This window comes from Mustela putorius, unplaced genomic scaffold, assembly GCF_011764305.1.
Source record: "Mustela putorius furo isolate JIRA1106 unplaced genomic scaffold, ASM1176430v1.1 tig00000450_pilon_pilon_pilon, whole genome shotgun sequence".
Taxonomy (NCBI): domain Eukaryota; kingdom Metazoa; phylum Chordata; class Mammalia; order Carnivora; family Mustelidae; genus Mustela; species Mustela putorius.
This window is the reverse complement of record NW_025421385.1, coordinates 9,378,818-9,393,608: the sequence shown is the minus strand read 5'-3', so window position 1 is coordinate 9,393,608 and position 14,791 is coordinate 9,378,818. Positions and strand designations below refer to the sequence as shown.

The window sequence follows — 14,791 nt, the reverse complement described above, 5'->3', positions numbered from 1 at the left end:
TGTAATTATGAAATGCATCCTTTTGTCTCTAGTAAAATTTCCTGTCTTAAAATCTATTTTGTCTGGTATTTATTAATATAGTCACTCTGGTTCTGTTACGGTTACTGTGTGCAAGTATCTTTTCCCATCTTTCACTTTCAGTCTGTTAGTGTCTTTGAGTCTGTGTCTCTTATTAACAACATTGTTGGAGCTTGCTTTTTTCGCAAGTTTGGCAACCTCTACATTTTGATAAGAGTTTTTGGGCCATTCATATCTAATGATTATTGACCCATTTAGATTTACATTTGCCATTTTGATATTTTCTGTGTGTCTTATGTATTCCTCTGGTCTTTACTGCCTTTATTTTGTGTTAAATATTTTCTGTTGTGCTGTTTTAATTCCTCTAATTTTTCTACTAAATTTTCAAAATTATTTTCTTAGTGGTTGCCTCAGTGGATGCAATACGCATCTTTCTGGAATGTCAAAATGCACTTCATATTCAATTCTAGTAGAATTCCTAGAAACTTCTCTCCAGTATAGCTCTGTTTTCCTCTCTTTTTATGCTCTTACCATTGCATATTTTATATCAATATATTATAAATTGAACAATATGGTATAATAATTTCTGCTTTCTACAGCCTTATGTCTTTTAAAGAAGTTAAGAGAAGAAATTAGAAAAAAAATTCATCTTTTATGTTAATTGATGTATTTCTGGTGCTCTTCATTTCTCTCTGTGAATTTGGGTAATTTCCTTTTAGCCTGAGGTAGTATTTTTTTAGCCTGAAGGACTTCCTGTAATATTTCTTTAACACAGGTCTGCTATGAGTTAATTCTCACATCTTTGTTTATCTGGGGATGTCTTTGTTTTGCCTTTATTTCGGAAGGGTAGGTGTACTGGTTGTAGAATTCATGGCTGACAGTTTTCCTTTCAGCATGATGAATTTATCTTTCCCTTGCTTCTGACCCCCATGGTGTCAGTCAGATGACTACTGACAGATTTCTGCTGACCACACACACACACACACACACACACACACCATACATCATGAGGCATTTTTTATTCGTTTCTGCCAAGATTTTGTTTCTGCCTTTCAGCAGTTTGATTCTGCTGTATCTTTGTGTGGTTATCTTCATATTCATCCTATCCAGGTTTGTTGAGCGTCTTAGAAGTACAGTTAAAGTTTTCCATCAAATTTGGGAAACTTTCCCCTGTTACTTCTTCAGATATTTTTTCTTCTTATTTCTCACTTCTCCTCTGAGGATTTCCATTACCAGTTCCTTGGTGTGCTTTATGTTTTCTTCTTTTTTTTTTTAATTTTATTTATTTATTTGACAGACAGAGATCACAAGTAGGCAGAGACAGAGGAGGAAGTAGGCTCCCTGCTGAGCATAGAGCCCAATGCAGGACTTGATCCCAAGACCGTGAGATCATGACCTGAGCAGAAGGCAGAAGCTTAACCCACTGAGCCACCCAGGTGCCCTGCTTTATGTTTTCTGAGGCCTGTTCATTGTGCTTCCTTTTTTGTTTTTGTTTTTGTTTCCTCTCTGTTCTTCAGACTAGGTAACTTCTATTGATCTGCAGGTTCCCACATTCTTTCTTCTGTCATCTTGAATCTGCATTTGAGCCCTAGAGTGATTTCTTAATTTCAGTTATTGTATTTTCAACTCCCCAACTTTTCATTTTAATTTTTTATAAGTTCTTTTTCCTGAGAATCTTTGTTGTGATTTTATGTCATATGTCTCTTTGCTTTTTTTTTTTTTTTAAAGGCTCCTTGCTTGAGCAGAAAGCCCGATGCAGGGCTCGATCCCAGGATCCTGAGATCATGAACTGAGCTGAAGGCAGAGGCTTTAACCCACTGAGCCACCCAGGCGCCCCCTCTTCACATTTTTTAACATGACTTCCTTTAGTTCTTTGAGTGTATTTCTAGAAGCTGCTTTGTCTGCTAAATTTAACATCCAGAGGCATTTAGAGACAGTTTCTGTTGACTACATTTTTGACGGTATGGGTCATGCCTTGCTGGTTCTTTGCATATCTCTTAATATTTTGTTGAAAACGGAACAGTTCAAAGAATATATTTTAGCAGTTCTCGATTCTGATTTTTCGTCTCTGAAAGTTGCTGTTTCTAATTTATGTTTATTGGTTTATTTGGTAAGTAACTTGCTCAGGCCAAGTCTCTGAAATCTCTCTTCCCTGAAGTTCAATGATCTTTGTGGGTTTTTTTTTTTTTTTTTTTCTGTTAAGTTTGGCTTCCTGGGGTTCACCCTTGTGTCTGTGTAGATTAGTGGTAAGCCTGCCTCAAGCCACTAAGACTTCTGTCCTCTGCTGATGGATCTCCGTGTGGGGAGGAGACTGCATTCAGAGCTCAGATAATTTTCAAGTTGGCTGTCCTGGCTTTCACTTTTATGTGGGCCTTCTTGTGTCTCCTTTACAAGTGTGTGCAACCTCAGAGTTGGCCGGGAGTGTGTGGCTGGCTTGGATCCCATCTGGCCTCCACTGTTTCTGCACACAGCCTCAGCCTGGAATATGGTTTGCCCAGTTGTGCAACCTTGGCTAGTGGAGTCACTGGCCCCTTCCGTTCACTGGCCTCTGGATTGTCCCTGCCACCACTACTGAGCACGGGCATGTCCCCCCACTCCACGTCAGGCCAGCCTCTCACCTCACTGGGGGGCCTGCCTTGACTGGCAGACCTTCCTTGTCCACCGAGGAGAGGGTGGGAGCCCCAGGGACAGGGAGATAGTAGCCGCCCCAGGGACAGGGAGATAGTAGCCGCCCCACTTCAGAGTGCCACGGATTTCCACGCTTCTTGCGTAAAGTTCAGCAGATTTGCAAATATAAACACTTCTCAGATGGCTGTTGGCCTTTGGTTGATTTCCAGAACACTTACTTTTGGTGGGTTCTGTCCAGCTTTAGAATTGTTTTAGGGGGATGGGGATAGCTGATTGCCTCACTCGACTGTAGCTAGCCTTTTACCTAATAGTGGTTTTGTTTGGAAGGCTTATAAATATGTTCAGTGTTCACACAATGACTGCTGTGTCAGGCTTGTTAAGCTGACTTTCTGCTCTTAAAACAGAAATATCTCTCATTAAGCTATGTTTTAGAATGGTCATAAGTTCTGAGATGGTAGATGATAGCTTGCACTACTACATTCATGAAAAATGTCTTTTTCTGGTTTGGGCTTAAGTAATTTTTAAAAACCAAACAGAATAAAGAGCTACAGTCCTGAGTTACTTTTCATAAATACTAAATTTAAGTTTGTGTATCTGAAATTATATTGTGTTGGGACATATTTTTATAAATACAGAAATTTTATGCCCTTTGTAATAATTACCTATTAAATTTCGTTTCCTCACCCCCTTTCCTGCCCAGAGAGCTTCATGTGGTCACACAGAACTGAGATACTCTTCATTCATCAGACAAAGCTTTTCATACCTAGATAAGATTTGCTTTTGAGTTTGAGTACTTAATGGATCCTTGAAGAAAATCGCACTTTGTGGCTGTGATTTTTCTTGTCACAATTAAAAAGTTTCTTAATTTTTTAATCAGAATCTCCTTCTTAAAAACTAAAATGCCTGTCATACCTTTCCCATGTCTCTCTGAGCATTCGCTGTGTTACAGCTTGTTTTTAAGTTAGTGAAAAATTGCCATGGTCTTTACCTGTTACTACATTACTTTCTACCAAGTACCCAGTAGATACAAATGGCTTTTCCTTTGTGTGACAGTAATTTGCTTTACAGCATGCTCCAAGTCACTCTTGCTGTGCCCCTTCCAGGTCGCTTCGAAGAAGAGTTCATCAAAATGCGCATGGAGAGGCTCCAGGCGTGGATGACCAGGATGTGTCGGCACCCAGTGATCTCAGAAAGCGAGCTTTTCCAGCAGTTTCTGAATTTCCGAGATGAAAAGGTAAGCCCTCTTATGATAGTCTTAGATCATATTCAGAATCGTCACATTCACATCAATTTTATGTCTGAAAGTTAAAACTATGTTGGTTAGCTGTTTCATATTTCCTCCAAAGATAAGAGGGGACCGAAACCTTAGTCCTCACTGTGGGAAGTTAGTCACGCTATGAGGAAGAATGCTTGCCAGAGTGGTTTCCATAAACTGGGAATGGCCCAGAGTGGGCAGGAGATAAAAGATATGATAGGGTGAGGAATTTTTTCCCTAGATGGTTCTAAAAATAGGAGAGGCCCCAAACTATGCAGGATATTATCCACATAAAGTGAGGGAGATAGAGTGAATGATTCCTTCAGATCCTGTTTTGACCTCGCGGTATAATAACGTCATGAAAAAAAAAAGGCTCAGAAGTGGACCATCCTTCTCAAAACCAAGTCATTTGTCCAGAACTGTAGTTGCCCATTCAGAGTAAATAATGCTGCTCTGTCTTTGTCCCCATGGATATTCATTCTGCCAATGGCTGTGTGTTCTTTGTTGAGAATCAAGAAAACATTGGCTGTTTGACATCTCATTATTGTCTGCTTTGGAGATAGCTTTTCCTCTCTCAATAAGCTTTTACTCTATAGTCTATCTTTTTATTTTGTAGAGATGTTTTCTCCGTATTTCTCTCATAACAAATATTACATATCTTAGAAAACAATGCAAAGAGTAAAAGTGTAAATTAGCTCAGATGCCAGCAGCAGATACAAAATACATTACAATCCTAAGAAAGTCATGAGATTAGTTTCATGTTTAACCAAATACCAGAATATTATATACTTTGTTGGAACTTTCAGACAGATTTACTTGCTAAACTGCTTTGTAGTTCCTTATCCTTGTTCATGTGAGCACATTTATGTGTTAGGTGTAGTAAGGGCTCTGTGTGTGTTTACAGACGTAGGCACACACGTAACATAGTATGACTAATTGGGCCTCATCTCCAGTTGCTGCTGATTTCTATACTCGGCAGGCTCACTCGAGTGGGCTGCATGTAACCAGGCCAGGAATGGGAAACATGGAGGTGTTTCGTCCTTTCTTGTCTAGTCATAGCTCTAGCCTTGCAAGGGGCCCAGGATAACTGTGATTTCTCTGGTGAGCTTTCATGATCAGTCACAGTATGTCCTGTAATCACAGAGTAGTGAAACTGGGTTCTTCAAGAGAGTTCTGTCAATCTGTTTTGTTACTTTGTAGACAAAAAACTCCATGCAGTCCCCTCCCAAGTTGATGGCCTTGAACAAAAGTCCTGATTTTCTGAAGATTTGATTCAGAAAGCACTTCTGAAAGTTGTGTTTTGTACAAAATATTATTATTAAAAATAATACATCTAGGGTGCCTGGGTAGCTCAGTTGGTTGGGCGAATGCCTTCGGCTCAGGTCATACCTGGATCGAATCCCACATCATGCTCCCTGCCTGGCAGGGCGTCTGCTTCTCCTGCTGACCTCTCTCTCTCTCTCTCATAAATAAATAAGAAAAATATTTTTTAAAAAAATAATAATAATACATCAAGACACTGGGATTTTGGGTGGATTTGATAGAATAGGAAAATGAAAGAACTTGGAGTCAGGACTCTGCTTCTAACTCCTTCTGTGATCTTGGCCATGGCACTGAATCCCTGGTCACAGTTTCCTCACCTGCTAAATGACTGTGTAAAACTAGATAATCACTAAAAACTGTGACTCTTTGGCCAGAAGTAGCTTATATAGATGGATGGATAATAATTTTTCTGTTACTAGAAATAAATGTTTAGTAAGGTAGCTGGATGGAAGACATTACATATTTACATACCCACAATAAATGAAAACGAAATGAAAGTCTGAAAAAACTATCACAGCATAAAAATGTATCTAGGAATAAGTATAAGAAAATGTACAGAGAAATGCTACATAAAAAACTATGAAACATTTTGAGAGAAATAAGACCTAGCTAAGTGTGCCAGTACTGTTTCATGGATTGAGGAACAGAAAAGATGTTATACACGTGTGACAAATCAGAGCACTAAAAATAGCCAAGGTACTCTTGAAAAAGAATGAAGGGGGAGGGAGGAGGGCTTTCCTAGATCCGAAGACTCAGTACAAAGCTGAACTAATGGTAAAGGCATGGTATTGGTATGAGGGTAGACTAACAGACCGGTGCAACAGAATAGAATGGACACTTGATTTATGGCAAAGATGGGGCTAAGTACAAGGGGGATAGGACAGCCTGTCCAGGGCATGGTGCCAGGTCAGCTGGATGGCATCATTGGGGAAAAGTGAAATTCAGTCCCTACCTCATAACGATCTTGTTGATTTTGTTAGGGTTGACCCTGGAATCGTGGTTCTGTTGCTAAAACATGGCCTTATCTATTAAAGGTGCTTGCAGGTGAAATGATACGATGTCTGGGACCTCCAGTAAAATCTGGAAGTTCCAATAAAAAAAAAATCCGCAAGAAGAAAATAAAAGGTAGAATGGAGGAAAATAGAAAACCCAGGACCAGCAAAATGTTGATACCTATGACAGCTGAGTCTGGGCAGGATTAGACTTTTCTCTGTACTTTTAAACGTCTTTCAATGTTTCCATTGTATAACTTGAAAAAAAAGATCAGTTCTAGGTGGTTTGAAGGTCTAATGTGAAAGGCAGCATAATAAAGCTGTGAGAAGGTAGCACAGGGTGTGGGGGGATATCTTCATGCCCCTAAGGTAGGGAAGGATTTCTGAAATCTGGCACAGAAATGACTGGTCACACGGAAAAGAAGAGGCTGATAAATTAGACTACATTCCAATGAAGAACCGCTGTGTGTCAGAAGAAGACTCTAAAGCTAAAACAAGCTAAAGATCTGAACTTCTATCACCAACAAAGAGCGGTGTTTTGGAACATAAGAAAACCCATACAGATCCATAAGATAAGCCAGAAGAAGAAGAGGTTTGGTGAGGTAGCTTTGGTAAAAGAAAGGGTCTGGGTCATCCACAAAGGTAGGAAACAGCTTAACCTCCTCAGTCATCACGCACAGGCAAGGGAAACCTCCAGTGGGAACCCCTGGACCCGCGGGACCCCTGGGACGGCGGACGTGAGAAAGACCGAGAGACCAAGCTCCTGGCGGGCTTAGCGGCTTTCCCACAGGGCTGGCGGGCGTGTGAGTGGGCCAGACCAGTTCGGGAAAGCGGCCGGCATTACCTGCCACAGTTGAATGTTTTCCACCCACCTGGCAAATGGGTGCACGTGTGTCCCGGGAGACCTGCAAATAGCAGCTGTGCTCGTCACGTGGGGGGCCCAGGCTGGTGGGGGGGGGGTCCCAGTAGGAGGATGGATAAATAAACTGGGGAATGTGCCCAGAATGGAGTGTCGTGCCCCAGTGGCGTCCAGAGACGGCGCCCTGACAGCACTGTGGCCCTGACTCCTAAGCATGGCCTGAGCCCAGGACACCCGTGAACACCTCCAGAGTGGTCTTTGTTCAGAAAAACCAGCAGACCCAGATGAGGGACACGCACTTAGATCACGCGACTTGGAAGGAACGTGAGGAACTGGGAGGCATTAAAGAGAAGATAACTGGTCGCCTCAGGCCAGGAGGGAAGGGGTGGTGATTGGGAAGGGACACAAGGGGGGCTTCTGGAATGCTCGCATTTTTCTCTTGGCCTTGGGGTAGTTTACACACATACTCACTTTGTAAGAATTGGTTGCTGTGCACTAGTGTTTGGGGCACTTTTTTTTTTTAAGATTTTATTTATTTATTTGACAGAAGAGATCACAAGTAGGCAGAGAGGCAGGCAGAGAGAGAGGAAGAAGCAGGCTCCCCACTGAGCAGAGAGCCCAATGCGGGGCTTGATCCCAGGACCCTGGGATCATGACCTGAGCTGAAGGCAGAGGCCCAACCCACTGACCCACCCAGGCACCCTCCCTTTTTTTAAAAAGATTTTATTTGGGGGCACTTTTCTATGTATATATAGAGTTATATATTTATAGGTGTATCTTGCAAAAATAGTTTGTTTTTTTTTAAATAGCTTATGCTATTGGTTCCTATCTTGTGTTTTAAAAAGTTTTTGTCTTTTTCAGAAAATATTTAACCTGCAACTTTGAGGCCCTTGTTCAGGGTTTGTAAGGGTGCTCGTGTTTGCTGTGTTCCATTGCTGGGCACGGGGAAAGAAAGTGATGGAACTTCAGCTCACCAGGACCCCTCGCACCTCGGCACTGTTCGCATACCGAGATTGCATTTGGGACGTACAGATGTCCCACGGTACAGAGGACAGTGGCGTGGAGCTGCTGCTGAAAATTAGAGCTAGTCCGTCAGTGAGCTGATTGCCTGAGGGAGTTGAAGATCGGTTTGACTCTGATCTCCACTGTGACATTATGATGTTCTTCTTTGCAGGAGTGGAAAAGTGGGAAGAGGAAGGCCGAGAAAGATGAGCTTGTGGGAGTTATGATATTTTCCACCATGGAACCAGAGGCACCCGACTTGGACTTGATAGAAATGTGAGCGCTGTGGTCCTACTTGCCTTCTTCCCAGCCCGGGCCCTCCTGTGCGCGCAGGCTTCCGCAGGTGTGACCGAGGGCAGCTGGAGTGCGGGGGGGTGTCTGTGGCAACGCGTGGGGCCCGCAGTCGGGTGACCGGGAAAACTTCCCTTGCACAGGAAAGCACGGTGTTTTTAGCTGTAGCATCAGATTAAAATCTGCTTCCTTTTTACCTTGAAGTCTGTGGTTTCCTAGCAGACAACAGGGTTTCTAGTCATTTTTAATAAAGCACGATAAAAGTAGCCCAGAGTCAGCGCACATAATTGTGAACAAAGCAGAAGTCTCTGAACATCACCTTGAAAGAAGCAAATGTCAGCCTGCTTTTTTGTGCTATTTTTCAATTGTTGTTTTTAATTATGTAATTTTTTTAAAAAAATTTTATTTTTCTTTGAAAAGTAGTTCCTTTTCTTTGTAAAGGCTAACAAGAAATCTTGGGTTTGTTTGTTTGTTTTTTAAGAAGTATTTTTTCTTATACAATTACCACTTGTTACCAAATATAAGAAGAGAAGAAAAAAGAAAAAACAGACACCATCTTGCAACTATGCAGAGAGAAAAATAATGTTAATATATTGGCCTGGTTCTGTAGTCTTCTGAAATGTCCTCTGCACATATGTATCTAAGGGAAAAATTGTTGAAATAGGAAAGACCTCACACTGTGCATTCTTTCTTATAATCTGTTTGGGGTTTCTTTTTGTTTTTGTTTTTCTTTTTCCATTTAATGTGATTTGGGAATGAGTTTTTCAGGTTAGTACTTTTTACATCTTCTAAGAACTAAGATGTTCAGTGTCCCTGACCTGGTTGGTATTGAGGTTACCTGCGATTCACTAACGTACCTGCTGGAACACATGAAGACCCACTCAGTACTACCACTGATAGAATTCCGCTCAATCAGATAGTCTGGAAATTTGGTGTACTTTAGAATAATTTAGTTTAAATTCACAGGGATTTGAGGGGTGAAGGGGAACAGTTAAAATTTAAATGGTAGGTTTTTAAGTAATTCTTCAAAAATATGCTGGGTTTTTTTTTTTAAGATTTTATTTATTAGGGACGCCTGGGTGGCTCAGTTGGTTAAGCAGCTGCCTTCGGCTCAGGTCATGATCCCAGCGTCCTGGGATCGAGTCCCACATCGGGCTCCTTGCTCAGCAGGGAGCCTGCTTCTCCCTCTGCCTCTGCCTGCCATTCTGTCTGCCTGTGCTCGCTCTCTCCCCCTCTCTCTCTCTGATAAATAAATAAAATCTTTAAAAAAAAAAAAAGATTTTATTTATTAGAGATTGTGAGCGTGACTGGGAGAGAAGGGTAGAGGCAGAGGGAGAAGCAGACCTCCCACTGAGTGGGGAGCCCAATGAGGGGCTCGATCCCAGGACCCAGGCATCATGACCTGAGCAGAAGGCAGATGCATAACCGCCTGAGCCACCCAGGTACCTCTTTTTAAAAAATTCGAATCAAGCCTGGTTTAAGAGCAATTATTACAATGCAAGAAAACAAGTCCCCCCATATCAGGTTTGGTGTAAGTCTCCCCTGACTGTATTGGTTTTTCTCTTCCTACACGTCACACTGTTTGACCATTTGGTAGCAGAGTGAAGGACACACGTTCTTGTGTTTTTGCCCCACAGAGAACAGAAGTGCGATGCCGTTGGTAAATTCACCAAAGCCATGGACGACGGCGTGAAGGAGCTGCTGACCGTGGGGCAGGAGCACTGGAAGCGGTGCACAGGACGTAAGTGCCGTCCTCGGGCCGGCTCGGGGCTACGGGCTCCACATGTGATGGTCCGGGCTCGGTGTTGTGACCTTGACTGGTGTTGTGACCTTGACCGCACTGAGGAGCCTTCTCTCAGAGACGCCTATGGTGAACGCAAGTCAGGTCACAGCCACAGCCCGGGGGTGAACCTCGCTTATCAGCCCTCCTCAGACAGCAGAGAATTGTCTCCAACAAAGCCCGTTCTAGAACCCGCATGAAACACCATGTTGCCTTAAATGTTTCTAGTTAGTTGGGGTTTGTAACGTATGGGTGATTCATCTTTCTGTGTGTTTTGAGAGTGTTTGTTGTTTGTACTCTCAGGACGGTACTGCATAGTCTTTACTCGGTAAGATGTTGTATACAGACTCTTCCCAAGCTTACGCGGGGTCTGCAGCCCAGTAAGCCCATCCTAAGTGGAAAACAGCCCAAGTCGAAAATGCATTCAGTATGCCTGATCTCACACACGCCAGGGCTCAGCCTGGCCCCCTTCATTGTGTTCGGGACACTCGGAAGTCAGCCTGCACGTGAGCAAAGTCATCTCGCACAACGCCTGTTTTATAGTCCGGTGTCCAGCATGTCCTATACTGAAAGTGGGGCACAGGACGGCTGTCCGGGTGCAGGACAGTCTCCAGCTGGTGGGGCTGCCACGGCCCTGCATTGCGGAGAGGGTCCTCCCGCAGATCAGCAGCCCTAGGCAGGAATCAGATTCTGAATTCCAAGTACAATTTCCCGCGAGTGCACGTTCTGATCTCGCACACCGTTATAAAGTCTATAAATTGCTAAGTCAGGGGCCGTCTGGATTGGCTACGGCCCTAATTTTTTTTTAAAGAACTTATTTATTTGACAGAGTGCGAGCACAAGCAGGGGGAGCAGCAGGCAGAGCAAGAGGGGAAGCAGACTCCCCACTGAGCAGGGAGCCTGGCGCAAGGCTCGATCAAGACCCTGGGATCATGACCTGCTCTGAAGGCAGACGCTGAACCTCCTGAGCCACCCAGGCAACCACTACAACCTAATTTTTAGGAAAGGCTGGTTTTATTGGCTGTGGAGAGCATGAGCTGGGTAAGACTAGGAAAGTGTGAACCCTGGTGGTTCCGCCAGCCATGCCTTTTCACCCTCGAGGACTTCTTATCCTGACCCTCAGCCTGCCACACCCCCCTTCCCTTTGTGTCTAGACCATCACTCTGCTGGCCCATGATGTCCCACATTCTCCGGCCCCTCATGTCACATAGCGTAAACTGAAAACCAGCCCTGTCAGCCACGGGGGTCACACCAGCCAGCTGCACTCCCACCTTGGAGGCCCCACGGGCTCCGGAGACCGGGTCACCACTGCGTAGCGTTCACACTGTCTTCGAGGGCCACTGACTCTGCAGAGTTTCCTCCCCTGTTCTCCCAACCCGTCCTTAGCAGCAGCACAGACATCTGAGTCCCAGAGAGGAAACTGAGCTCTGGTTATGGGGAGGCCAGCAGGCCGACCGTGAGACCTGTATCTGAGAACGTTCTGGCCTTCCACACAGACACCCTACAAGAATACTGTTTATATTCAGTTTTGTTTGTCTTTCTCTTAAAAATGGCTTCTACTTTGAATAATGAAAATCCTACATACCCACTATTAAACCATGATCCTCAGCATAGGAAGGAATTTGATTTTATGTTTTGTAAAGATTTTTTAACAGGTGATATTTTTCTTCTAAAGAAGGGGAAAAGAACAAAATTTGAAGTCAGAAAAGAATTTCAGTGAACAGGAAGCTGAATGTGGGGTGACTTGTGGCTGAACTAAGATAGCAGAGCACAGTTAATAGTAATAAAATCTAAGCCTTACCAGGAGTTGGTCGACCGTGGCCTGGCAGCCAGATGCGCCCTCCTGCCTGTTTCTGTAAGGTGGAACCCAGCCTGGCCTGCTTCCCTACATGCCAGCTGTGTCTCCTTTCCTGTTACAGCGGCCGAGTCGAGTACTTTCAGCACAAACCTGCGGCTCCACAGAGCCCAAAATATTTACTGTCTGGCCCTCTGCTGTGGGGAGAAAAGGCCCTGTTTCTCAGTGCATGACCCTGTGCCATTCCCATAAGCCTTGATACCGCAGAACCGCGTGCTGGGAAAGGACAGCTGTTCCTGCTCGAGGACGGTGGCTCCTTTCTCATGGCGCAGAAATGCGATGCCATGTCCTCGGTGCGGCACTAATTAGGCCCAAAACAGTAATGTACACAAATGCAACGCTAGAGAACAAAACCCACCACCAACCTGTGGTCACACAGGGTCAACTCACGAACAACAAGGGGAGTGGTGCTTCTCTCAAACAGTGATTTCGTTATAAAATAATAAATTTGAGCTGTAAGCTCTTAAGAGGCCATAATAGTAGTTATTCGTTGAAATCTGCATATTCTTTGAATGTTGTGCTCTATTTTTAGAAATATTTTGAGTATAAATCTTAACAATCAGAATTTAAAGGATCTCACAGAAATCTGGACCTACGATTTCTTTCCATCTGTGGGATGCCTGGGTGGCTCATTGGGTTAAGTGTCTGACTCTCCGTCTCAGCTCAGGTCCTGATCTTGGGGTCCTGGGTTTGAGCCCTGCATTGGGTTCCACGTTGAGCATGGAGCCTACTTTAAAAAAAAAAAAAAGAAAAGAAAAAAAAGAGTTAAATCCCTGTGTCTGACAACATCCGGTCAGCTTCATGTCCCATATAACCCATCAGGTCAAATCTATGAAATAGAGGATGTTGGCTTAAGGCTACTCCCTTTTTGGGAGGAGAGGAGCTTGAAGCACTTGGTTTAGGATTTGAGGTAAGCATATATTCTTTCCCCCTTTCTTTCAAAATAGAGTTTCTTAAGATTCCTTATCTGTAAAGTGAGAAATCTAGCACATAGTACGGTGAAACACATAGCAAATGTCTTTAACCTCACGTATATAGTTAGAAAAAGGCAAACAATTTATTGAAGTTAAGCTAATGGAGTTTAAAATCGTGTCTCCTGATTATTGCAACTTAAAGACCATGTTTCAGATTTCTCTGAACTAGATTTTGTAAAAGAAACGTTTGAATTTTTCTTCTTAATACTGCACTTCAAGTCTTCAAATGCAAATAAGGCATTCTGCTGAAAAGCAGTAGATGTGTATAAGGGGACTATTTATAGATGCAAACAAAAAATAGCCTAAAATACAGAGACTCTTCTAGAAAGTTCTCCAGAATGATCCTAGAATCCTAGAATTTTAGCACTAGAAGGACCCTCAGAAATCATTTCATTCATCATGTCACAGTGTTACACAGATGAAAAAACTCAAATCCGTCCTTCCTGGCCCTGTGGGACCTTCTGCCGCATTTTTCCGCACACTTTGTTGCCTTCAGTCTTATCTCGCAGATAATCAGTCCCGCATACATAACTTCAGGGAAAGCAGGTGTCTCAAAGGCCACATCCACCACCTGTTCCCCATGCGACCCTCAGCAAGCCCATTTACTCAGCGAAGCCTTGTTCTCCTAGCCCGCGGGACAGAGACAGTGTGCCTGCCCCCGGTAGAGGGGCTGTCATGGTGGTCCTAAGACAAGGCATGCGGGAGGACTCTGGCCGCTAGAAACTCTCCTCCAGATGAGCCCCCGGCGGCTCCGGCTTCACGCAGTGAGTGAGGAGGTGCGCCGGGGTGGTCGTTCGTAATAAGCGCATCCACCGTGAACTGAACAACCGGTTAATAGCCAATTTTACTGAAAAAAATTTCAATAATTTAAAAAGCCGACAGTTTTGCTAAAGATTTCTTTTATGATGGAAGTGATCACTTTGGGGAAATAGATGCTGTTGCCCTTCGCTCGGGGGACCCATCGCCAGCATCTTCCTCCTTCTCTTTCAGCCTTACCCAAGGAGTACCAGAAGATAGGGAAGGCCTTGCAGAGCTTGGCGACGGTGTTCAGCTCCAGCGGGTACCAAGGTGCGTGCGTATTTTCTTATCCTTCGGGCCCGTAGCGTCCAGTGCTGACCAGCCCCCCTCAGGCCCTGCGCCCCCACAGGGATGCTACAGCTGGGGACCCTTGTCACTGACCCTTGACTGGGCCGGGCTGCTCCCCCAGTGCTCCTGCGACCTCCCTCGCTGCTTCTGGGAAAGTGGAGGCGGAGGCTGCTTACGTCCGTGTTTCTTGCTCGTTCTTGGCCTTTCTCTGCGCTCGGAGGTGGCTCTTGTGTTTTGCTGGAACAGGCAGCGGTGACCCGTCACCCCCGGCCCTGGCTTTCATTTCTGCCAACCTCAGAGGCCGGTCTTTCTGCTGCGAAGGCCGAAGGCCGGAGCACGTCAAGGCCATTGGGAGGGAACATTCTGACTAAGTAACAAATTCACGTTGCCTGAGGCCTCTCCGCGACCTAGAGTTACTTTCGGCGTGTCCCGTGCTGTCTGTCTGACCCGTGGTGTCTGGAATTCATTGTTCTTTACATTGACAGCACTCGTGAGAACAAGCACATTTTGGTGAACTTTTGCTTAGTTTGCTCTGTGGAGCAGGTAGCAAGTAAAAGTATTATTTGTCAGGTGAGCGGCGCTGGCTGAATTTGAGTGTGTCCGGTCGCTTACAGAAATGGTGGAATTGGTACCTTGGACTCGGTATTTATTCTGATGCTCAGGGGACATGGGTCTGTGGACGTGTCTGAGTATTTTCAGGAACAAGAAATGAGTCTCTGGCCAGAAGA

The 14,791-nt window shown here is 44.3% G+C and overlaps 1 protein-coding gene across 1 annotated transcript in view; it reads left to right on the top strand.

Moving 5' to 3' along the window:
* Positions 1 to 14,791, top strand: part of SNX9 (sorting nexin 9) — a 105,495-nt gene that overhangs the window by 78,472 nt on the left and 12,232 nt on the right. Inside the window, exons 10-13 of the mRNA XM_045080123.1 lie at positions 3,750 to 3,880; positions 8,250 to 8,353; positions 10,006 to 10,109; positions 13,968 to 14,045. Coding sequence (XP_044936058.1) covers positions 3,750 to 3,880; positions 8,250 to 8,353; positions 10,006 to 10,109; positions 13,968 to 14,045 — 417 coding nt within the window. The remainder of the gene's footprint in view (positions 1 to 3,749; positions 3,881 to 8,249; positions 8,354 to 10,005; positions 10,110 to 13,967; positions 14,046 to 14,791) is intronic.